Source organism: Panicum hallii, chromosome 9 (assembly GCF_002211085.1).
Source record: "Panicum hallii strain FIL2 chromosome 9, PHallii_v3.1, whole genome shotgun sequence".
Classification (NCBI taxonomy): domain Eukaryota; kingdom Viridiplantae; phylum Streptophyta; class Magnoliopsida; order Poales; family Poaceae; genus Panicum; species Panicum hallii.
This window is the reverse complement of record NC_038050.1, coordinates 55,327,827-55,351,695: the sequence shown is the minus strand read 5'-3', so window position 1 is coordinate 55,351,695 and position 23,869 is coordinate 55,327,827. Positions and strand designations below refer to the sequence as shown.

The following is a 23,869-nucleotide window of genomic DNA, read 5'->3' as shown; positions in this document are numbered from 1 at the left end:
TTTTAACAATGCATATATGCGTTGCTAGAATTAAAAAAATAAACGTTGCAAGGGTGCGTTGCAATTGGTGGCGTTGCAGGGGTCTATGGCAACATATACACATGCGTTGGTAACTCATGCAAAGAAGTGTTGCAAGCTTTACAACAGATCCTTGCAACACATCTTATACGCTGGTGACTGAAAGGCCCATATACACCACAACATATTCCACATGAACTACACAATCCTATATAGTGTATTCCATTTAAACATTATAAAACAAATTGAAAATGTTCACTGAAATCGAAAATGATCTTATTAGACAGGCAATTTCAGTTACAAGGGTCATCTATGACTAATACATCAAATAGAAAAAATAGAAATCAAACATATATGACTAATTTATCATGGACTGTGCTCACTCCAATCATCCACTGTTTTCCTAATCTCAATAGCATGTCAGACATATGCGTAATATCTAATATGTCTTGCAATGTGCTTTTTTTCTGCAACAATTGGTCATAAAATGTTGTCCATATCTTAAGCAGGATTGAATTTCCTATGCTCCAGTTCTTTCAAAACTTCGAGTGAAACCATCTTGACCTTCAATATAAACCTGGCACTCAGCAAGAATAGAAGATATATCCACTTGATCAATCCTGTATGGAAAAAAAAATAGTACATGTATATAAGCATTTGGATAAAAACTCCGAAAGAATCCCCACGTTTGAAAATTTTAGATGTTATGATACATGCAACATTATCAGGAAAACTAGTTCTGAAAATATACAAACAAAATTTGTATCAGGTTATTAAAATTGTACTGTAAAGTCAAGTGTAAATTTATTATGTTCAAATATTTTTGGGATAGGACTAGGGATAGATCAATCTTCTAGCAATTTGATCAAAATTAATTTACCTGTCGATCTTCCTTTGAAGAATAACTGATACAGGATCTCTACTACCGCAGACTCAGGAGATTTCTGAAAATAAATACTTGCAAAGAAGTAAGATAGGTATAGATCTCTGAAGTTCATTGTCAGACATATCGATCATTCTTGTTTTAGATAGTTAGTATTGATTTTGCAAGAATCTGAATTCCAGATTTACATAATGATGAAATCATAACTAGAGGACTTTTATAAAAATACTGATACTTGCCAAGATGAATCAAGCAATTTTTTTTTATAAAAAATGTTCTTCGGTGCTTGAGGCATTGACTATTCTAAACAATCATATTAGGATGGTGTGTATGTAATTACCTTAGAAAAAGCAAAGGCTGACAATCTGTCAAGGACACTACAACGGTGGATATCCTGCATGGGAGAGAAAGCAACTCCAACGATCTACTCCTGTCCAAATTAAGGTCAAATTTTTAAAAGAAGAAATTATTAGATAGCAGAAACTACCATATTAAGAGCAACTCCAAGAGCCTAGCCAAATCTCGCTCTCCATAATCCCATTTAGCTATCCATTTAGCCAAGATTCACTCTCTATAATTCGGTACACTCCAACAAACTAGCCAAATCAGACTCTTTGTATTGAAATAAGGTCCACCTCATCCCCTTTTTCCTCCTACGCACGCGTCCTTTTCTCCTAGCGACGCGGCGACCATAGTGGCCATGACCTAGGGTTGGATGTTCTCGATGATGGGGAGGTCGCCAGCGGTGAGGCTATCTCCAACCGTTGTTCTCTATATCCTTCTTTATATCCTTCATTTACAGAATTCTCAACAAGATTCTCTCCTCTATATCTCATTTCTCTCCAACAACGTTCTCTAAATCTCGTTCTCTATACATTAAACCCTATATTAGAAACGTATTTTATTCCAAATTTTTGTAGTACGTATTTATCATACCTCAAATCCTATGGACATATTTTATTTTTATTTAATTCAGTGTTTAAAACGTAAAGGAAAAGTAGAAAAGAGGAGAAAGAATCTCTATATATAAAGAAAATCTGTAGCGTTCTCTATTTTAGAGAACAATTTAGAGAACGCTGTTGAAGCATTAGAGAACGGAATCTTATAGCGGTTTAGACGATACCGTTGTAGACAGCCTGCAGGGGTATACCTACGGGGGTTCAGGGCGATGAGGCGGTCACGGTGACGCAGATAGAGCAGCTGGCGAGGCAGTGGAGCGTGCGGGACACGGCGATGCCAACCGGTGGCACGGTCACCAGGACGCCGCGACGGTTAAGTCGGTGTTCTCGTCGATTGGGCTGCAAACGCGAGAAACCGAGAGGAGCACCATGATGAGGGAGGTGAGGCGAACCCATTTTGGTGGTTGTGTGGGCTGGAACCGGAAGTTGGTCGGGGGTTCACCTCGGAGGTCGACTATGGCTGTACGAGGCGGCAGTTGCCCACCAGCGCGCGGCCTCCCCAGCGTGGGATTCGGCCGGCCGGTGCGGGGGATCCGTAGAGGAGGTCGTGGGCTAGCTGCTGGTGCAAGGGATTTGATTTTGGCGGCCTGTGTGGGGAGTGTTTGAGATGGGGGTGGAGCTCGAGCTTGAGGTTGGCAATGGCGGTTGGCGCTCTGACCTGAGCTGCGCGTTGGAGAAGATGAAGGTGCGGGTGCGAGGGCGCGGGAGCACGCAGGAAAGAGGAGGGGGAGGGCGTAGGAGCTCACGGGAGGAGGGGGATGGCGAGGGCGACGGCCTCGGTACTTTTGGCTAGCGAGGGCGAGGGGATCCCGAGCCAGATAACGAGGAGAGGAAGATGGCTATTCCGTTGGATCGCGATTTCACCCCCTTTTCTTTATTTTTACCGATCCAATCTCTTTTACCTTTTACCTAGTCTCTTGGAGTTGCTCCGAGAGGTCGTGCCCTCAACATATTGATGTTGCATCCGAGAGGGCAAGGGGATAAAGAAAAATACGGGATGATTAAGGCAGCACGCACCATCCTCGTCAAAATCAACAACTCCGATCCACCTTGGCACCACAGTGGCACGACTACTCTATTGGATCTAATCAAAGCAGAGTAGATCAGACCAGAGTAGCGGTGCGATCAAAATAAAATCAAGGAAAAGAACACGAAATTTTACCTGCCAAAAGCCATGGTACATGGTTAATTACCGCGAATCGATGCTGCCCCTTTAATCACCAGGAACCAAGCTGTGTTGTGCAGATCTGGATATGGAGAGACATCGTAGATCAGGGGAAATCAACAAGCGACCTAGGTAGGCAACCTTACCAGAACGGAGCACCACGGAGACTGGACGGAAAACTCAGGCTTGGGGAGCGGCGGCGCCATGGACGGCGGCGCAATCGCGCTATCCATCTGCAGCGCAACCCCAGGCAGGGCGCCCCTTCTATCTGTTTTGGAGCAGTGCTGGTTGCGGATGGCACGCGGAGATAGGGAACTGCTGAACGGAATTAGGATAAAAAAACAAAAAGGCACAAAGGAGAATGGACAGATGGGTTTAATAATGCGGGGGTCAGGAATTTAGCCCCTATTTTTTTTTCTCAGACGTGGTTAAGGGGGGATCGTGGTTTACGTTGCTACGGGAAAAGGTTTGCAACGCTACAGAGTTCCGTTCCCAGCCATCCGTAGCTAGAGGGGGGTTTGTGAGCACGCTGCAAAGTTGGAAGATGGGAGGCGCTAGCTGTGCCGTGTGCGGACCACATGCATGCACGAGTCGTGGGGTGATTATGGTGGCGTGCCGTTCACTCGCTCAAGCTAGTCTTTGGCTTACCGTGCATTTCACACCGGCCATGCATGCACATCCACTGTTATGATGATGACTGCGAAGACCTTGCTACCTAGCGAGCTGCACGATTTTCACGGCACAACTGCACAAGCATGAGTTACGTATATGCATGCCCCTACAGATACTGACTCCTCTACACTCTTACTCATAAGTCTTAATGCCTGGGCCCTACAACTGACCCACAGCCTAATCTCCTGTCTAGCGAGCGCCAACAGGTTAGGAGGTATATGATGGCGCGTAGATAATTTTCTTTTTTTTATTAACGTGGTAATTCTCTAGGCCTTTGAGAGCTATAGTGTAGGCTATTTTTGTGGGCCAAATGCTAAGTTAATGTATTATTGAAAATGGACGTTATGACCTTACTGCTTACACTTCGTTAACCTTTATTTTTGGGTGGCAAGTGAGTGCTAATTAGCCTTTTGCCTAACAAACTGCTCAGTTCTGGTAGCACTTTTCAGGTGAGGAGTGCAGTGCGTTGACATCCTCCCAATGGAACGAACTGAGCATAATACTTGATTCAATACAGCCGGTTGTAAGTATCTTTACAGTCTATCTCTCAGTCCACTCATATAATAGTTAGCTTTTGTCCATTTATCTCTCTCACAAAGTTAATTAGTTCTTGTGTCGAAGCCGGCTGTAAGCTTGCAGCCTGCTTCTTCTCTCTCCTCTCCTCTCTCCTCCACCTTAGCATTCAGTCTGTCTACAGCCTGCCCTGATACTTTTCTAAGTGTGGCTTTGCCAACCTCCCAACAGCGTGCAAAACAAGCCCACAAAATTTTTTAAGACGCCAGATGATTTAATAATTCTTGCTTGTGTGTCATGTTGGTCACATAGCACGTAGTTAAAATTTAAAAAAGCTAATAATCTTTTAACTAGCCGCAATAATCTAGTTCATGCAATGCAAAGTCCCGACAAGATATGTTGCGTCTAAGTTTAATTTGCACTAAACACTTTTAGCGCCCACCTAGCACGTCGTTCAGCGCCCAGCAATGTTGCGCGCTAATTGCCGGTTCGGCGCTCCACTCCACTAGTGAGCGCAACCGACGACCGCGCTCGTAGCGTGCGTGCGGCGCGCGGGTGGTGCGGCTACCTCCGAGTCCGACACGCGAATCCATCCACTAGATCACCCACTCATCCGACCGCTAGAGGAGCTGCGCTTCAGCACTGGAGCGTTGCTCTGTGGCTGCCCTTCCCTGAAGGCTGAACCCCAAGTCCCCAATCAAATCAAACCAGGGGAAAATATATCTGCGGTTTCCACGTCACGCATCATGCATCATGCACGTCCTACTCTCCCGATCGTGTAACGAGGTGTTTGATCCAAATATTAATGTCCAAAAGTTTAAACGTTAGCACTAGCCTATCCAAATAGAAATACTAATAGAATAAACTAAATTTTAATTAAAATTTAAAATTTTAGCATAGATATAGATGCTAAAATTTAGCACTCAACTTTAATCTATCTAAACATCTTAATCCATACATTCCATCTATTTCGGCACGATATATAAGTACATACAGAGGCGATAGCTAGAGGGGATAGCAGATAGCTAGGATTTTTCTCGGAGAATCATGCGTCTCCCTCGCGTAGCAGGACGTCCAATGACGTTGTTGTCTGGCACGATCGTGAGTGGTTGACTAATTCCGAGCGCTCGATTACCCAGCCAGAAAACGTGCCCGACAGAACGCGATCGAGAACCAGGCATCATCTAGAAAATTCTATTGTCGTTGGTTTTTATTTCTTAAGAAGCATGTGACCCGAACCGCACTAGATCAATACTGGTAGCACATTAGTCGTAGCTAGACACATCCTGTATTACTGTGAAATCATCTAAAAATACTAAATAGAGAATGCTAGTGTCTATCAATATGCAGAGGTTATTCTTCAACTGATGCAAAGAAAAAATAGAAAGAGAAATAACACTTAAATTAGGCATATAACATAGGATATGTTCTGATATTCTCATAACTGCTAACGTTCATCCAAGCACTACTATAGAATAGTCTATAGGTCTTTGCAAATAGGGATTCAAATTCAACTTAAACCGGCGGTTATAGATTTTCACCACTGGTTCGTAAGTAGGTGAGCGTAGTGCATGTCAATCCCACAGTAAAAACGACTATCGCTGCCAATTTTTACTATGGATCGATGGTGAAAACAGACAATTTTACCTAAGGTTCGTAATATGATCTGGGGTAATAGGTGGGCTTACTGCTGCTCTATTCTGGCGGTAAAAACACACTATGCATATAAAAATTATATTTTTTGTGAGATGAAGATAAATTTTATATTAAAATTACAGAGCTAGACGAGATCTGGAATTTTATAGTTGACAACTTTTTCATTTGAAATTGTTATATACCCAAATATTTGATATATTCTTTATCAAATGATCTCAGATTGGAAAAAGATCAACACCAAAGTTAGAAATAAATTTGATGTTAACAACATCTATTGGCCACTTAAATGAAACATTTAAATGATATGCTAATATATGAAATCGTGAAGTGGAATTTTGCATTGAGAGATCTAATTTCATTCATCAACTCAATCGATCAATAGATAACATGACACTTTAAAAATCACGCAATGAAACCTTGCAAATAGCCTAAACCGCGTGCATGTTACCGATAGTCAAAATGTAAACACGGCGTGACTGGATACACAGTCATACACACCAGAACTGATTGCACACTTATAGAAACACGTGCAGATACTCTTGTTAACTTTGGAGGGTGTGCATGCATTTGCATGCTACAGGCGGATCATGTGGGGCTGGCCAAGTAGCCGTACTGGCCGTCGGCGCAGGCGCCGTTGGCGGTGGCGGTCCTCGGCGACGCCGGCTCGAACCCGAGCACCCGCGCGCGCTCCACGTACGCGCGCTTCACGCTGGGCCGTTGGTACGTCAGCAGCCGCGCCACGCTCCGGCTCGCGTCGGCGCGGAACGGCCGGCCGGAGCCGGTGAAGCCGTCGAGCAGGTGCAGGTAGGCCTCCAGGTCGTGGCAGCACGACGGCCCTGCGTCGGGGCGCAGGCACGGGGAGTCGCGGCTGTGCAGCCTCAGCTCCGCGCCGCCCGCGTGCACGTACCCTTCCCGCGCGATCGGCGCCGGCACCCGCGTCACCACGTCGCCCACGTTCACCACGCGCAGCACGTTCACGCCGCGCTCGCGCTGCAGCCGGTCCGCGAACGCGCGGTTCCCGGTCTTGGGGCCACCGAAGGAGACCACCGCGATGGGCGGCGGCCGGTGATGGTCCGTAGTGGCGCTGTCGTCCGTGTCGGCCGCAAGACACGCGCTGAGCTCGTCGGCGGCGAGGAGGGCCAGGGAAGCGCCGAGGCTGTGGCCGACGATCGTGATGCTGAGCTCCTCCCCTTTGTACAGCTCCATGAGACGCTTTACTTCCTCCACTATGGCGGCCGAGAGGCTCGGCACGTGGTCGCCTGGCGTCTTGTACAGGCTGAGGAACCCCTTGGCCACCTTGGGCGCGGACGCGTCGTCGTCGCCCGCGAGCGGCACGAGGCTGGCGCGGAGGTTCTCGGCCCACTCGGGGCACGTGGCGGTGCCGCGCAGCACGATGGCGATGTCGCGGCGGCCCATGCGCCGGACCTCCCGCTCGTTGTCGCAGACGGCGACGTAGCCGACGAAGCTGGTGCGCTGCGTGAGCCAGCTGGGCGCCGAGCGCCGCTGCGCCCACGGCGGGATGGTCAGCGACGACGAGGCGAACAGGCTCCGCGTCGGGCGGTACGAGCGGTCCGGGAGCACGAGCGTGCGGTGCTGGCCGTGCGAGGCCGCCTCGGCCGCCGACGGCATGGAGTGGAACGCCGTGTACGCGGCCTGCACGAAGTCGCCGTAGCGGAGGAGCTCGCGGCGCAGGTTGTGGTCGAGCGGGTCGAGGAGGCCCTCCCACCCGCCCTCGCCGTGGTACCTCCGCCACTCGCCGGCGATGGAACCCTTGGGCGACAGCCGCGGCGAGAGCGTCAGGAGGCGCTGCATGTACGCCAGGCTGCGCGGGGACATCTCGTCCACGGCGGGCTTCCGCGTGAAGGGCAGCAACGTGGACAGGTTGAGCGCGTTGAGCAGCCCGCCGCGGCTGCTGCGGTCGTCGGGGGTGGCCTCCCCGTCGCGGGGCGCCTCGGCCGGCGCTTTCCTGTGCTGGACCGGGAGCGGGAGCGGCGGCGGCTTGACGAGGAGGCGGTCGAGGTTGGCGATGTGCCTCCTCGTGGTGGACACGGCGTTGGGCTTGCCGGAGCTGCTGCTCGGCGTGGCCCTCGTCGAGTTGGGGTTGAGAGGCGACGGCCGGCTGTGGCACGGCGGCGCCGTCACCGCAGCGGACATGGCGCTCTCGTCGTTGCGGGAGAACCAAGAGAAAGATCTAGACAGAGCCTCACTCGTTGCCTGTCGAGCATGCTGGCGAAGTGCGCTGCCTTATAGGCAGCAGCAGCAGCACAGCACAGCGGCGGGAGATGAAAGGGGCAGCTCACCATCAACATGTGGATCATGTGCCCGCGAGTGTACTCGTCATGCTTTTGAAAATTTAGTGTCGTCCTCATTGCCTTTTTAAAAGCTCATTAAAGAAATGGTTAAAGCAGAGCTAATGGAGATCCATCCCTCACTGCCTGTATGTCTTGTAGTCCTACTAGTATCTGCTTTATTTGTTAAATCTTCATTCCTCCGGATTTCTTTACAGACGTCTAAGCTAATTTCTTTACAGAAGTCTTAGCAAAGGTCGTAAACTAGACACTAGTGATGTTGAAGGTACGATGTAATGGTCACCGGCAATTTTTTCTGTTACAGTTGCATATATACATATACGGGAAATTTATTTATCGCGCACGCGGCTGCGAGCAGAGGTGTGAGGCCGCTTTGCCGCCGGGTTCGGGTCCGGGTTGCTGGGGCGGGGCTCCTCTGGTGGGTCTCCAGCCTTAGGCTGTCTCCAACGGTGCCCTCTAAACTGTTCTCTACCCTATATATAGAGAAAATTCCGTTCTCTATTGCTCCAGCAGTGTTCTCAAATGGTCCTCTAAAATAGAGAACGCTACAGATTTTTTCTATATATAGAGATTCTCTCTCCTCTTCTCTATTTTTTCTTTACGTTTTAAACACTGAATTAAATAAAAATAAAATATGTCCATAGCATTTGAGGTATGATAAATACGTACGTACAAAAATTTGGAACAAAATACGTTTCTAATATTGGATTTAATGTATAGAGAACGAGATTTAGAGAACGTTGTTGGAAAGAAATAAGATATAGAGGAGAGAATCTTGTAGAGAATTCTATATAAATGAAGGATATAGAGAAGGATATAGAGAATGACGGTTGGAGATAGTCTTAGAAGGTGGGGTCCTGGACGGCGGTGCATCGATGGTGGCGACGTGCTGTAGGTGGGGTGGTGAGGTGCCGCCGGCCGTGGGCTACGATGGATAACCGGTGGGGCGGCGGGAGCGTCATGCTGAACTCCACCGAGAACGAAGACAGAGGACGGCGGCTATGGCGGCTTCAGCCGCCGGAGGAGGAGGAGGGCAGGGCGGGGGCGAGACCTTCTGCACACGTCAGACGGCAGCAGCACGCGCTCTAAATAACTGCCCCCCATATACCTGTGTTAACCACTATGATTTGTTACGCCGATGACGCTGTGATTCCCTCTATGATGATTTTGCTCCCACTTCACTCAATGGCTGGTCAATTCAGCTGCTAACAAACGTGGCTGTCCTATTCCTTGGGTTTGCGGCTCGCCAGAGAGAGCTTTTAAATTTGTACGTGTGGACTTCCACTTTGCAACGCACGTATCTGTGTGCATAATGCAGAGATTCCGCGCCAAGACCAGCCTGACCAAAACGTGGCAACCAGGACAAGCTTATGGTAGCTTTCTATTCCTTTCATAAAAGAGAAGTGTGGCAGCTTTCTATCCCTGCATATGATGCGGAAATCTACATGATAAAGCTCTGCTGAGCGCGAGATTAAGCTTGTCGTTACATCGTAACATACATGCAAATACTAGTTGCTACCGTACCTGATCATGGAAAAGAGCACGGGCTAGGTATGGGCCTATTTTTTTTTTTACCCGGGCAGAAATTCAGATAGGGCTCGAGCCGTGGGCCAGCCCAAATGACTCGAATTTAATGTTCAAAACCCCATGCTCATATGCAGCACATAAACTTCTAGTGGCCCAACCCAACAAAGAGGCATCTAAATAGCCTCGTGCGCAGCCCCATCCGCGATTCCCCACGGCCGCCATCTCCCCGCAACCCCCGCAGGGCGCAAGCTAGCGACGCCAGCAGGCCTCCGACAAACCTCTCTCCTCCCATGTTTTCTCCGTGCAAGCCGCATGATTTTCTCTGTCTTCTGTATCGGGCGCCCCTGTTGGCTTGCCCCTGCACCCATCTACCCACGCGGTTTTGCCGTTCGCCGTCCAATGCGGTCGAGGTGCGGGCAACCAGACCGCGAGGCCGGTGGCAGCGCCCATCTCCCTCTTGCGGGCTTGCGGCAGGCCGTACCGCCAAGGCAGCCGGCGGCGCGTGGAATATCGGGCACCGGGTTGGCCCGTGGGCCGTCTGGCGGGCACGGGCTAGGATTTTTGGCCCGATGCTCGGGTCGGGTGCCGACCGAAAGAAAAGAATGTCAGGTTTCTTCTAGTCCAGCTCGAGCCTAGCCCGGTCCGACCTATGATCAGATCTAACCGCGACCATTCGTCCGAGTGTTGGATCCTATTTGGTTACACTTCTCTAAAACTCGTTTATTTGAGAGGCATATTTTTTAATAAGTTGTTGTGTGAAAAATCCGCCGCTTGATAAGTTGGGTATTTGACAACCCTAATTATTTCTGCTTAATAAAAACACAGCGCAAGATAAGCAGTGCATATGTTGTTTTCCTACTGCTGTAGTAGACGAAAAATAATCAAAACGTTTGGATTGAATTTTCGTTTTTTTCCCCATCTACGAGCCGCTTATAAGCGGAACTAAATAGGATCTAGAAGCACTGATGCACGCTAGTCATATGGTATTTGAGCATGCACATGGAGCATTATCGATCGATGGCTGTGGCTGGTCTCTCTGGTGACGTGTAGAAAATTAAAGGAACTGCCCCAACAAAGCTAAGCCGCCATTCGGCTAAGCTGCAGCGAAGCTTTTCACATTAGGGGTGGATGAATCGATAAGGGCACGTTTTAGAGCATTCCTAATTTGATTTCAGTACACCGGCACATAAACAAATGAATTCGAGACGTGGATGGTCGGATCTATTTGCTTTGGATCAAGAAAAAAAGAAAAAGAAAAGGAGACGACATGTTAGGCCATTGAGCAAACATAATTAGCGTACGTCTAATGTAAAGAAAACATCAGAGTACAATAGTGATAATTCAAAGGGAAAAAAGAAGTAGTGCTATGTCGCACGTACGTAGCCGGACCCTTTCAGTTGCAGTTCGTTCCAGTGAGCAGAACTTGTATCCAACTGCAACAAGACCCGTTTCATTGGATGCTAATAAGAGTATGTTACATGTGCTGCTTATGTCAACCTGCAACCGAAAGGGATGCCGGACGCAGATGCAAGTGGGAGCAGTTGGCTTTCTGGGGCCCCTGCTCACTGCTCAGTTCATTGCACGAGCTGATGCGCCGCCGTACGGTTGAATAGTCAATGACCGCCGGCCACTCGACGTCGTCAGCGTAATTTGGCCTCCCGTCGTCAGCCCGGCCAGAGGCTAGTAGCACCCGCCACCCGCTGATCCGACGAGGCGGCGATTGAATCGACGCCGCCGTTCCTGGGGCATCATGGGATGGAGACCCGGCCGGGGCGTGCGCCGCGTCCGTCCACCCATCGCCAGAGCGCGCGCGGAGGAGGGGCTCGTCGCCGGGACGGCGACCCTTGCTCCGCCGCGTTAGTTCGCGCGGAGGCCGGCCGGACTAATTGATGAAGAGATCGTTCGCGATGAGATCATATGAAACAAGAGGAACCCACCAAATTAATCGATGCACATTACTGCTAGAACAGGCAATTAGTAGCGTAGGTGCCAGACGATTACACTGTAGGACTACGTGCTCAGAGTCTCGAACCCACACGTACGAGCAAGCACTTGACAGAACAAACACGAATCTTCGCACCCGGCCCTAACCAGCAAGTACAAACCAGACCGACTGAAAAAGCTGAAGAACACACGCTAGTAACACAGAGCATCGAAACCACGGCACACTACAACACGAAGCAAGCCCAATGAAACAGGAGAAGGCCGCGCGCGCGCGCAGATCATGGCACCGCTGCGGCGGATCTGACGGTCCCGGCGTCGCCACCCCATGAGGCAGCAGAGGACAGAGAGGAGCAGGACGAAGAGGGCGACGCCGATGGAGATGCCGACGAGGAGGCCGGTGTGGTCGCCCATTGTGCTCGACGACTCGAGCGAGGAGCCGAACTGAAGAGACCGATGAGAGGAGAGGACGCGCACTACCACCGGGCACCGGCCGGGGAGTAAGCAGTGAGCGCTCAGAGAGTCAGAGGGGACGAGTGAGTGAGGCTGTGACCCTGTGAGAGCGCTTTTTCTGCATGGTAAAAATGAGCTTGAGCTTGCGGGTGAGCGCTTTTTCTGCATGGTAAAAATGAGCTTGAGCTTGCGCATGCAGGAGGCGTGGTGGGTCCCACATGTCATCGGCGCGTGTGAGACGTGCAGTGGACCGGGCTGCCGGTTTCGTGCAACTCGCACAGTTAGCATGCAGCACTGTTGCAGATGGAGAATTGATCGTGAAGGAACATCAAGAACAGGAGTGTGGAGGTCTGCATGAAGGACCGGACCCAGCTGGCGAATGAATTTATTACTACCTTTCCCTTTCGCACACTCGCGCCCCTCTCTCTTTGTCGATCTGACGGAGGACCGTACGGCCCTACCCTGGCATGTTAGCTCGAAGTAGAAACCTGGGCTTTTCCGTGAAAATCGAATGCGTTTGCAAGGAGTGGCAACGCACGGGCGGGCCACCCTCACGAGCCAGCTACTAGACTCGACGGCGTCGGCACTGTGGGATGGCACATGGTAGACCAGCTCAAGCCTGCAGAACCAATGCGTCGCCGGTGCCAGATGATCAATCCACATGGTTTCCTACTCGATCGGGTCTCCTTCTGAAATTTAAAATCTTTTGGTTGAACACCACCCAAAGATCCAATAATGTTTAGCAATATTAGGAACATGGAGTATTTATCTCCAAAAAACTAAGGGTGAGTACCAAGAGATTGATGAGCTTCCCTCCTCCCTCCAAAAACCCTAATCAAGAGATCGTCAAAATATGGCAGGGCGTTGATCGAGGGGCCGCAACCCGCAAAGCTGTACGCCTGCGGTGCCTTCATCGTCAGCATCACGGTGTTAGCAGCAGGGTAGTGGGGATCGAAAAGAGAGATGGAATTTAGGAAGAGTAGCAAGAAATTGGGGACAGGAATGGATCGGAGGCGGCACGAGATCTGCTGTGTCTTGAGGAAGAAGAAGCGCAAGTGCTTAGTTCATACACGATAAGGCCTCTCCCCTCAACTAGCGGTATTAGTACTCGTTGCATGGGCTCATCGGACCCTATTTGTGCATGCAAGCACATTCACCCATTCAAGGCCGACGACGCACGGGTTCGCCTCCCTGGGCCGAAGATGTGGAGGTCCACTTGACTTAGCAACAACAATATTTGGGGTACTAACACTCTCCCCTTCTTGAGAACCCGCTTGACCCCAAGCGGCAGCTTGTGGAAATCTTCGCTGGAGATCAACCGCATCTTCTCAAGTGGCCAATAAAACAAGTAAACCAGACCACTGCACCAGCACTTGGCTAACTAGACGACCACCACGATCCTCATATATCGCTGGATAACGCGCAATAGAACATTGGGAATGTCAAGCACAGAAGGACCAATAAGAGTAACCTAAGTTTCAGAAGAGACGGCTGGTTTAAGCTGCGAGACATGGAACACCGCGTGGATGTTTGTTGTAGCATGCAAATCCAACCGATACGCCACATTTCCAATCTTGCTCAGAATTTTGTAAGGCCTGAAGAATTTGAAGGCCAATTTCTGATTAGAACGTGGTGCTAAGGACGTTTGCACGTATGGCTAAAGCTTGAGAAAGACCATATCGCCCACCGAGAACTGCCGTTTACTCCTTTTCTGATCAGCTTGTTTCTTCATACGGGCTTTAGAACGATGAAGGTGTTGTTTGATCAGATCAGTCATAACCTGATGGTCTTATAGCCAAACTGACAGTTCAGGCACCTCCACATCATTAGCTTCAGATATACCAAACTGCCTGAAGCATGACCATACAGAACAACGAATGGCGACATGCTGATAGTGGAGTGATGACAGGTGTTGTACCAAAATTCGGCAAGAGGAAGCCAGTGTATCCACTTAGATGGGCAAGAGTTGACAAAACACTTTAAAAGGTTTCCATCATCTGATTTAACCTCTCGATCTGGCCATCAGACTAGGGATGATAGCTCGAACTCATGTGTAATTCCACACCAGCTAACTAAAACAGCTCCTTCCAAAATCGGCTAGTAAAAACATGGACCCTGTCAGACATAATCACTTATGGCAACCCATGCAGCCTATAGATATGATTCATGAATAACTTGGCCACTCCAGCAGCAGTAAAGGGGTGGGAAAGTGGAATAAAATGAGCATACTTGGTAAGAGAATCAATCACTACTAGCACACAGTTAGCAGCATGTGCCCTAGTCAATCCTTCCACAAAGTCCATAGAGATAACCTGCCAAGCAGAAGAAGGCACTCGAAGGGGCTGGAGAAGACCAGGAAGCTTTGTCCTATCTGGCTTGTTCTGTTGGCAGATCATACAAGCCTTAGACATATTGGTGTACATCATTCTTCATTCCTTTCCAAACAAATAGTTGTTTCAACCTTGTGTATGTTACAGGCATTCCTAACTGACCCCCAACTGGGCTGTCATGACAAGCTAGTAACAGCCAAGAGTGAAGTTGTGGATTAGCACCAACCCATATTCTATTCTTATAACGAAGAAGACCATTGGTAATAGAAAAATGGGGCACAACACTTGGATCAAGAGCTAATTTGGCCATGAGAGAAAGAGTATACTCATCCAGCTGGTATTCATTCACCACATCAGTCAACCACCATCCATTCACCACATCGGTCAACCACCATGGGACACAAGAAGAAATAGCTAAACATTGGGAATCATGAATCGATTTCCTTGAGAGTGCATCCGCAACTCTATTATCACACCCTTTCTTGTAAATGATTTTGTACTGAAGCCCTAGCAACTTAGTGAATACATTTTGCTACCACTGTGTATGAAGGCGTTGCTCATTAAGTTGTGTCAAACTTCTCAGATCTGTGTATATGATAAATTCATTGTGTTGCAAGTAAGACCTCCATTGCTGCACAACCATTAATATAGCTAGATACTCTTTTTCGTAAGTAGACAGCCCTTGGGACCTTGGACCTAAAGCCTTACTAATGAAAGCCAGGGGCAGGGGTGACCATCTTGGATGAGGACAGCCCCTGCACCCGATCCACATGCATCAGTTTCAAGAGAGAATAGCTTAGTGAAGTCTGGTAATGACAAGACTGGGGCAATGCATAAAGCTGTCTTTAGAGCAGAAAATGAGCTGTTATGGTCCTTAGTCCACACAAACAAAGAATTCTTCTTGAGGAGATCTGTCGGAGGCTTACTGATAATACCAAAGTTCCTCACAAACTTCCTATAATACCCTGCTAGCCCCAAAAGACTCCTTAGCTGCTTGGCATTGACAGGAATAGGCCACTAAGAAATTGCAGATATTTTACTTGAATCTATGCCCATCTCTTTCTCACTAATCACATGGCCTAAATAATGGATATCCATCAATGCAAAGGAACATTTGAACAGTTTGACTAGCCACTAATCTTTCACCAATAATTCAAATATAAACTTAAGGTGAACCAGGTGCTCTTCATATTTTCTGTTGTAGATCAGTATATCATCAAAAAAGACAAGCACAAATTTCCTCAAGTAAGGGGCCGGAGTAGTGTTCATTGCTGATTGGAAAGTACCTGGAGCACCAGTTAGCCCAACTGCCATTACTTTAAATTCAAAATGTCCACAGTGAGTTTGGAAGGCTGTTTTGAACTCCTTACCAAGTTTGAGACGTATTTGATGGAATCCTGACCTCAAATCTAGGCTTGAGAACTAGCTAGCATAGGCCAATTCATCCAAGAACTCATCAATAACAGGCACAGGGTACTTCCCCTTGATTATGATGGCATTCAAATGCCTATAATCAACACAAAAGCGCTAGGTGTTATCCTTTTTCTTTACCAGGAGCACAGATGAAGAGAATGGACTGCTACTTTTCTTGATAATACCATTATCTAGCATCTTCTGAACCTACTTTTCAATCTCATCCTTCATGGCTGGGGCAAATCTATAAGGTCTCACAGACACTGGAGCAGCTCCCTCTACCAATGGAATAGAATGGTCACATGCTCTTTGTGGGGGAAGCTCAATGGGCATAGTAAAGATGGAAGCATAATCACAAAGCAGCATAATCAGAAAGCAATTGTTGCACTTCATCAGAAATAACCACCTTAGCTTTATCATAGATGTCGACTTGCAGAAAGCATATCTGAATTACAGATCCTTCAGGAAAAACAGCCTAGTCTCCACCGAGAATGGCAGTGGAACCTTCATATGGAATGGTCAGCCACCTGTGCTTCCAATGCACTTGCATAGGGCTGTGTTGCTCCAACCAGTCTAGGCCAATAATCATATCATAGGATGATAAGGGCAGCACCTTGAGATCACAATTGAAAGAATAGTCAGCAATAGATCAAACTGTATCAACCATGCATTTTGAACATTGGATTGTTTGACCATTAGCTACTTGCTACCTGCAAGATATAGGAATTTGCAGTAATGACACCCATGATAACTGGTCAGAAAGATCCTTGCTGGTGAAGTTGTGGGAGCTCCAGATTCCACTAAAATCCTCATCGGTTTGCCCTGTATAAACCCCCTCATTGACATGGACTTGGTAGAAGAAACACCAGAAACAGCTGCTAAAGACAATGTGAGAAATAACTGGGAACCATTAGGTTGCTCCTCAATAATAGACTGATCATCATCCTCCAGCTGGAACAATTCTATTACGTCTTGCATTGCATGGAGTTGAACTCGGTCAGAATAGGAATGCCCTTTGAACCACTTCTCCGCACACAAAATTGACAGAGGCCTTGTGCATGATGTTGGGCACGCAGAGCACGCCACCCCTCATCTGTTGATCGAGCGCGAGCAGCATCTGTGCCTCAGCGATCAACAGACTGCGGCAAAGATGGCTTCAGAGGAGGAGCAGGTAACGACAATGGTGAACCCGAAGCAGGCTTCTGCTGGAAAGAGTAATCCGAGTGCCTGAACTCCTTGCACCGTACTGACGCCACCTCATCTTGCGATTTCGCAAGAACTACAGCAGTATCCAAGCAGGAAGGGCACTGAGTAAGCACGGCAGCACGCAAATCATCATGCAACCCATCAATAAATCTCATGGTAAAGTAGAGAGGGTCAGATTGTGATTCATAAGCCATCAACCTATCGACTAATTTAGAGAATCTGTCGATGTAATCAGAGAGGCTACCACACTGTTTGATATTAAGAAATTGGTGAACTAGCAATTCATGTTGTTCACAGCCAAATCTATCCATGACTAATTGTTTAAATTCAAACAAGAGCATGATTTCAGTTTCTTTTCAACAGAGGGCAACCAGCGGGACGCAGCAGCCATAAGATGCATAGAAGCAATCTTAACCCATCTAGTGGGATCAAGGTCAAAGAGATTGAAATAATCCTCACTACGACTTATCCAAAGCTTGGGGTTATCACCATCGAACATAGGAAAGTTAAGCTTGGGCAATTTACCAGAAGACACACCCCAGAACTCCCAGATCCCCTCGATCCATGATAAGGCAAAGGATTGGTACTGGTATTCAGCGGGATTGGTTGGGTGGAATAGCACATACCCTTGATAGGGGGATGAACTAAGGTCGTAACAGACCCAAAGCCATCCCCGGTGCTGTTGGACGTCGCAGTGGCCAACTGGCCTGTCGGCGAGCATCATCAGCGTCACCGAAGCGGGCCTCCCACTTGGCGTTGAGATCATCGATGCGCTTCTCCCACTTGTCGTTGTTCTTGTGGAGCTCGTTGAGGATCATCTTCGTGTCGGGGTTCATGGCGCCTTAGCGACGCTGGAGCCGAGTGAAGTGATCGTGGGTGGGGTGTGAAGTGATCGTGGGTGGGGTGAGGATCCAAGGCAGCGACGGCGAACTGTGATTTGATGGGGATAGGAATTAGAGGAAGTAGCAAGCCCAAGATGAGCAAGGCACCTCGACCAACCCAATCCAATTACCAAATCGGCGAGTAGTCACCATATTCTCCAGAACCGAATAAGTCTGATACCAAATTGTTAGCAGCAGGGTAGTGGGAATCGAAGAGAGAGATGGAGTTTAGGAAGAGTAGCAAGAAATTGAGGATAGGAATGGATCGGAGGTGGCACGAGGTCTGCTGTGTCTTGAGGAAGAAGAAGCATAAGTGCTTAGTTCATATATGATAAGGTATTTCCCCTCAGCTAGCGGTACTAGTACTCAGTTACATGGGCTCCTCAGGCTCTTTTTGTGCATGCAAGCATATTCATCCATTAAGCGCGGGTTCACTTTCCTTGGAGGCCCACTTAACTTGGCAACAACAACATCCGGGGTACTAACACACGGGCAGCATCCATATACAACGCGCGCTTGCTTGACGCCTCTATCTTCCAGAGGATGAGCTGCTCGGGCCTAATGGGGACATGACGGTCGGATCAAACAGCTGTATACGCTGGCGAAGTGAATCAGAGAGTGTCATTTAGAAATTTCTCGAGAGAGCATGCATGCAGCCAGCAGACCGCTGATCGCAGAGGCAATTGAGCTGCTCGCCTCGCCTGGATGAGATCGACGTGTACTGCCAAGGAATGAGGCGGTATCAAGCACTGACAAAAGGCGCTACTAGTACAAGGCTACAAGCTGCAAGAACAGGTACGTCGATCATCTTCTTCCCAGAAAGTTGCACACACACACGACAGAGCACACACACCAGACGATGAAGAACAAAGCTAAGAGAAACAGCGAGCGTTCTTGAACCCACACCAGCACCCGCCACAGGGGCGAGGCCTAATAATTAAAGTGCACGTACGGGCTGCAGATCATGGCGCCGGCGGCGGAGGCGCTCCTCCTCCTCAGGCAGCGGCGCCGTCGGCTGTTGGCTGCGGGCATGGGTGGCGCTGATAGTACTTCCGCAGAAGCCACCTGTTGATGTAGCAGGCGAGGAGGAGGAGCAGGACGGCGAGGCCCAGCCCGACGGAGACGGCGATAAGGACGCCCATGGGGGCGGCCGCGCCATCGACCTATCTGATGGAGCTAGTAGCCAGCTAGCGTAGGAGAAGCACGTACGGCGGTGGACACGTACGGTGGCGTGCGGGATCGAGGGGAAGAAGGATTGCTGGACAGTGGACACCGATGGGGAGGCGACCCGTTTTAAGCACCAGGCAGTCAGGCACGACGACAGCACGAGCTGAGGGAGGCCGAAAATAGGGAATGGGGCCAGTGGGCCATGTGCGTACCAGCGCGGGCTACGGTCACGCCCGGCCCTTGGCAGCAGACTTACAGGACCAGTGCGTTTGCAAGAAACTGGAGCAACATTTGGGCCGCCCTAGCTCACGATTTGCTATCGGATCATTTCTGTCATTCCGTGTATGGACGACTTGGCATACATTTGCACGAAACGGGAATGGCTGCCATGTGGTAGCGACGACTGTGATAGAACTTCAGAGCCAATAATCCTACACAAACGTTTCTTGTGCTCTTCTGAAAACTAGGCCGTTAGAAGAATTTCATTTAGGTAAGAGGCAGTCTCCGTTTTTCCAATAATCTAATAATATTGGAAGAAGATATACTCCAGCGGTTCCCCAAAACCTCTCAATTTCCTCAATAATTATTGGATTGTTCTAATATTTCAGCCCAACTCCCCTCAAATAGAGCGAGAATTTTGGCTCTCCTAATATATTAATTGTATTAGGATAAGATTATTGGGGAACATCTCTCCCAATAATCTATAAAAGTGGTTTTGAAATATCCTAATACTATATTATTAGGAGATATTTATTGGGAACTGCTGGAGATGCTTTAATCACCGCCAATTCAGTTTCTTGGAACTAAACCGTTTTATCTTGGCTGACGATCGTCAGCCTGTGTCGTTGATTGGAGGCCAAGGACGACATGTTTGTGTGCATGACCTGGTCGTAGATGGCTGGATCGGAGAACAAGTGTTTTGTGAATTGTGATTAAGTAATATCGTCTCTGACTAAAACACCAACACAGATAATCTCATATAAACGAAGAAAAACCCAAGATCATCAGGAGCAAACTAGAGCTTTGCATATACTGCCGCTAGAGAACTGGCACTGGATCAGCATAGGTACAATGTACTACTAGCTACTTGCTACTCCATCTCTATTTTTACGCCATATTAGGTTTGTCCTAAGTTAAATTTAACAAACTTTAACCAAATTTATAAAAAAATAATAATATTTACAATACTAAATTTATTTTATTGAATCCACCGTATATTATACGTTAACTGTGCATATGTTGGATAGCATAGTTATTGCTATATTTTCTATAGATTTGGTCAAAATTAGCTAACTTTACCGGAGCAGTTGCTACTCAAATCCACACCACCGGGGGACGACACAACGTTCAGGTAAGCAAACTAATCATTGCAGAAATCATATGCCCGACCAAACCAAGACCAAGGCCGCATATCATCATGGCGCCGACGGTGCCCCTCCGGCTGCCGCTCCTGCAGGGACCTGCGCCTGCCCGGGCTCCGCTGTCCCCGCGGCCGCTCCAGCGGGCAGCGGTGGCAGTGAAGATCCGGCGAAGGCCCTGCACCTGCATTGCCCCTGCGGCAGCTCCAGCGGGCGGCTGCACCTGCACTGCCGCCGCCGCCGCCCCGGCGGCAGCTCCGGCGGGGGGCCCAGCGTGCCCCGGCGCCGCCTGTCCCGCGGCAGCTCCAGCAGCCGGCTGCGCGTGCCCTGCCGCCGCCCCGGCGGCAGCTCCTACAGGGGCCTGCGCCTGCACCGGCGCCGCAACGGCGCGCTTCCTGTCCGAGCTGCTGCAGACAATGACGAGCAGCCAGGGAACGGCGGCGAAGACGCCGGGGAGGACGTACCAGAGGGCGTCGTCGTCCATCGACTCTGACAGAGAGAAGGGATCAAAGGAGACGCACGACACTAAGCTAGCCAGGGTGTAGCTAGCTAGGAGGAGTGGACGACGTGTGAACGAGGAGACGGGCTCTGGGGATCGGAATCCAGTGGCCGGCCGGGGCCCTCGTTTTACGCCGGTAGGAGCAGGAGATTACAACGAGTGCACCTGCCATATATTTTCGTCCAGCTCGAGCTCTTTCGCAGTTTCACCCAGACGGTTGGCCCCGCATGTCATCGGAATTACGTGGAAACCACACGTCACATGGAGCAAGGTGAAATCAGAAGCTTGGGGTTCGTTTTCTCTCCGCGTAGATGGATCGGATGCGCCACCGTACCCCAGCAAGGCCATGACAAAGCGAGCCATGATGCATCCAAAGCGTTTGCGAGAAACGGGAGGAGCACCTGGGCCACCCTCTGTCCCTCTCGCGCGCGCCCCTTTCTATCTCGCGTGCCCTCGCTCTCTTTCTTTAAAGGTTTACATCCATCCCCGTAGATGAGACGAGCCTTGGCACCAGGAGCGAAGGGGGAGTTGCAAGGCCAAGTCACTCTGGTGTTCGACCCTGGTTCGGAAATTTGGGCGGCGTGGAGGGCACCACCGATCGACACGGCGAGAGGAGGACGACGAGCTCTGGAGCCCTCTGGCTGCACGCTACGTACCTGCCAAAGCGAGGAGCCTGCTGTGCTTCTTTCATTGCGGACCCGGCCCCAGCTGCCCTTTGAAGTTTGGCTCCGTCGTTCGTCGCAGGCGCAGCTGCCCGTGTGCGGTGTGCCGCGGTGCAATCTCGATCGTGGCCTGGTATCTCAGCGCGTCCGTGGGTGCGCTAGCCCTGGCGCGGCCACGTGGAGTAGTGCGTCATCAGGACTCGGGCTGGGAGAAGGCGATGCTGCCGGAGACGAGGATGGATTCGTTTGGCCCCCGCCGCGTCTACGTACAGACTGCGCGCATCAGGGTATAGCAGGCAAGGATAGGACCAGCTAGCAGGTTGCCCACGGCGGCACGCGTGCAGGTGCAGCCGCGTCCGCGCTAGCACGTCGAGGTCGGCCCTGCCAGAGCGCGGACTGCCGGAGGTGATCATCGGCGCGGCGACCCGGATCTGGCGCTAGCTGCCGCGACCCAGGCTCAACCAGCAGTTATACACGATGGGATGCTTTGTAGCTCAGCTTATCTCTCTCGTTCCCATCCTCACGACGATCAACATCAGTTCGCGAGACGAGGAGACCATGCATGGGGATGCGACGAGCAGGGTAAGAACGAACACCTCGAGACGGCCATGGATGCCATGGCTCCGCTCGTGGATCGAGACCTTGCCCTCGGTAACACTACTAACAAAACAAGAACCCTCTCTGCCTGCAGTAATAATAAAGAGTAAATTGCATTTCATATTTTTAAACTTGCCCATAGCTTTACTTAGTTTCCTAAACTCTCAAATCGTTTATCCATTTAAGTTCCTAAACCACCTTAAGTGGTCTATCCGACGCTGACATAGCATGCCACGTAGTGCCACGCTGGTAAATATTTACGAAATTTGGAGGAGCTAGGGAGACAAGAGCAGTTGCTGCTCTCCGGCTCTCCGCGACCTTGACCTTCTTCCCCGGCTGCAGGTGCTGCGAGGCCCCGCTCCTTCCTTTCTTTCTTCCGCACGAAAGCGGCGGCAGGGGTGCTCGTCTCGGCGTTCTTCCTGCTCGGGCCCTCGCGCCACGAGCGCGACCGGATGAGGCGGAGGCGGAGGGGCGACGAGCGGAGGACGAGCGCCGCGCCATGCCACATCATCGCGCATCCGCCCCATTTGCGTGGTGCACGAGGACTGCGTCTGCGAGCTCTCGCTCTCGGGCGTCGCCGTCGCGGGCGACCTGCTCGGGGCGGCCACGTGCGTCGCCATGAGGGCACCCCGTGAGTGGTGCGTCGACCCGGTGTTCACGGCCGTGGGTGACCGCATCGTCGCGCTCGGCAGCGCGCCAGCGCCTGCCACGGGCAGGCAGGCGCACAGAACGCACCATGCAGCCGTGCACTCCGCCACCGCCGCGCGCCTTGGCCACTGCTTTTCACGCGTGTCTCTGCTGCTGCTACCGTTGCAAGCGAGCAATGCGCCAACGTCTAGCCAGTTTGGTCGAGGGAGGGAGAGATTGGAGAGGGAGAGGGAGAGGGAGAGGGAGAGAGGGAGAAGATAAAGATTTTTGTAAATATTTGCTAGCGTGGCACCACGTGGCATGCTACGTCGGCGTCGGAAACTCGCGTAGCGCTTTTGGAACTTCGGATGGACCACTTAACATGATTTAGGAATCCAAATGGATGATTCGAGAGTTTGGGGATCTAGGTGAAACTGCGGGATAAGTTTAGGGAACTGGAGTGCAATTTACTCATAAATAAATAACCACTCCCTCCATCTAGAATATAGCTACGATGAGACCATCAAAACACATTGCTATTAGAACCGGCGGTGATTCATCTTTCAACGAACTAAAAAATAAATTGAAACATACCAAATTAATCGGGATGTCTATTCATAGCACGTGTCGCTAGCCGCCATATCATAGCACATGTCCGTTGGAGATAACAGTGTTCCAAAATAAAATAAAATAAAAGATTTGAGATAACACTGTTCCAAAATATTTTTATATTATTTTGGAATATTTTATTTTATTCTGGAACATTGTTATTTCCAGCAAACGTGTGCGATAATACAGCGGCTAGTCGCACGTGTGATGAATAGACGCTCCGAATTGATGTTTCACGTTAGCACGTAGAACTAGCGATGAGCTTAGCATGCAATAATGGCAGTATTTGCTACTCAAACCCACACCACGCCGTATATGGAACGATCACAACGCTTCTCTTACAGACTCATCACACACACCCTAACACAATGAACAACGGACGAAAGAGTAGATCAGTTAGTAGCTAGCTAGCACGCATGCCTCG

The 23,869-nt window shown here is 49.7% G+C and overlaps 2 protein-coding genes and 1 long non-coding RNA gene across 4 annotated transcripts; all 3 read right to left on the bottom strand.

Annotated features, from left to right (window-relative positions):
• Positions 1–270: 270 nt before the first annotated feature.
• On the bottom strand, positions 271–3,490 carry LOC112876791. Of its 2 annotated transcripts, XR_003225370.1 has the most exons (6): positions 3,172–3,490; positions 3,023–3,107; positions 2,878–2,944; positions 1,242–1,331; positions 899–962; positions 271–638 (listed from the first exon to the last, which is right to left on the bottom strand). It is a non-coding gene; the product is annotated as an uncharacterized LOC112876791 (long non-coding RNA). The 2 variants fall into 2 exon arrangements; XR_003225369.1 differs by having other exon boundaries at positions 3,023–3,490.
• A 2,729-nt stretch (positions 3,491–6,219) lies between these two features.
• LOC112876384 (phospholipase A1-Ibeta2, chloroplastic-like) lies at positions 6,220–8,069 on the bottom strand. The gene has a single exon (XM_025940483.1). It carries the CDS (start codon positions 8,018–8,020, stop codon positions 6,452–6,454), a length of 1,569 nt encoding a protein of 522 aa, XP_025796268.1. The 5' UTR covers positions 8,021–8,069; the 3' UTR covers positions 6,220–6,451.
• Positions 8,070–20,440: 12,371 nt separating this feature from the next.
• LOC112873159 (translation initiation factor IF-2-like) lies at positions 20,441–22,720 on the bottom strand. The gene is made up of 2 exons (XM_025936178.1): positions 22,528–22,720; positions 20,441–20,940 (listed from the first exon to the last, which is right to left on the bottom strand). Exons 1-2 carry the CDS (start codon positions 22,718–22,720, stop codon positions 20,441–20,443), a joined length of 693 nt encoding a protein of 230 aa, XP_025791963.1.
• Positions 22,721–23,869: the final 1,149 nt, after the last annotated feature.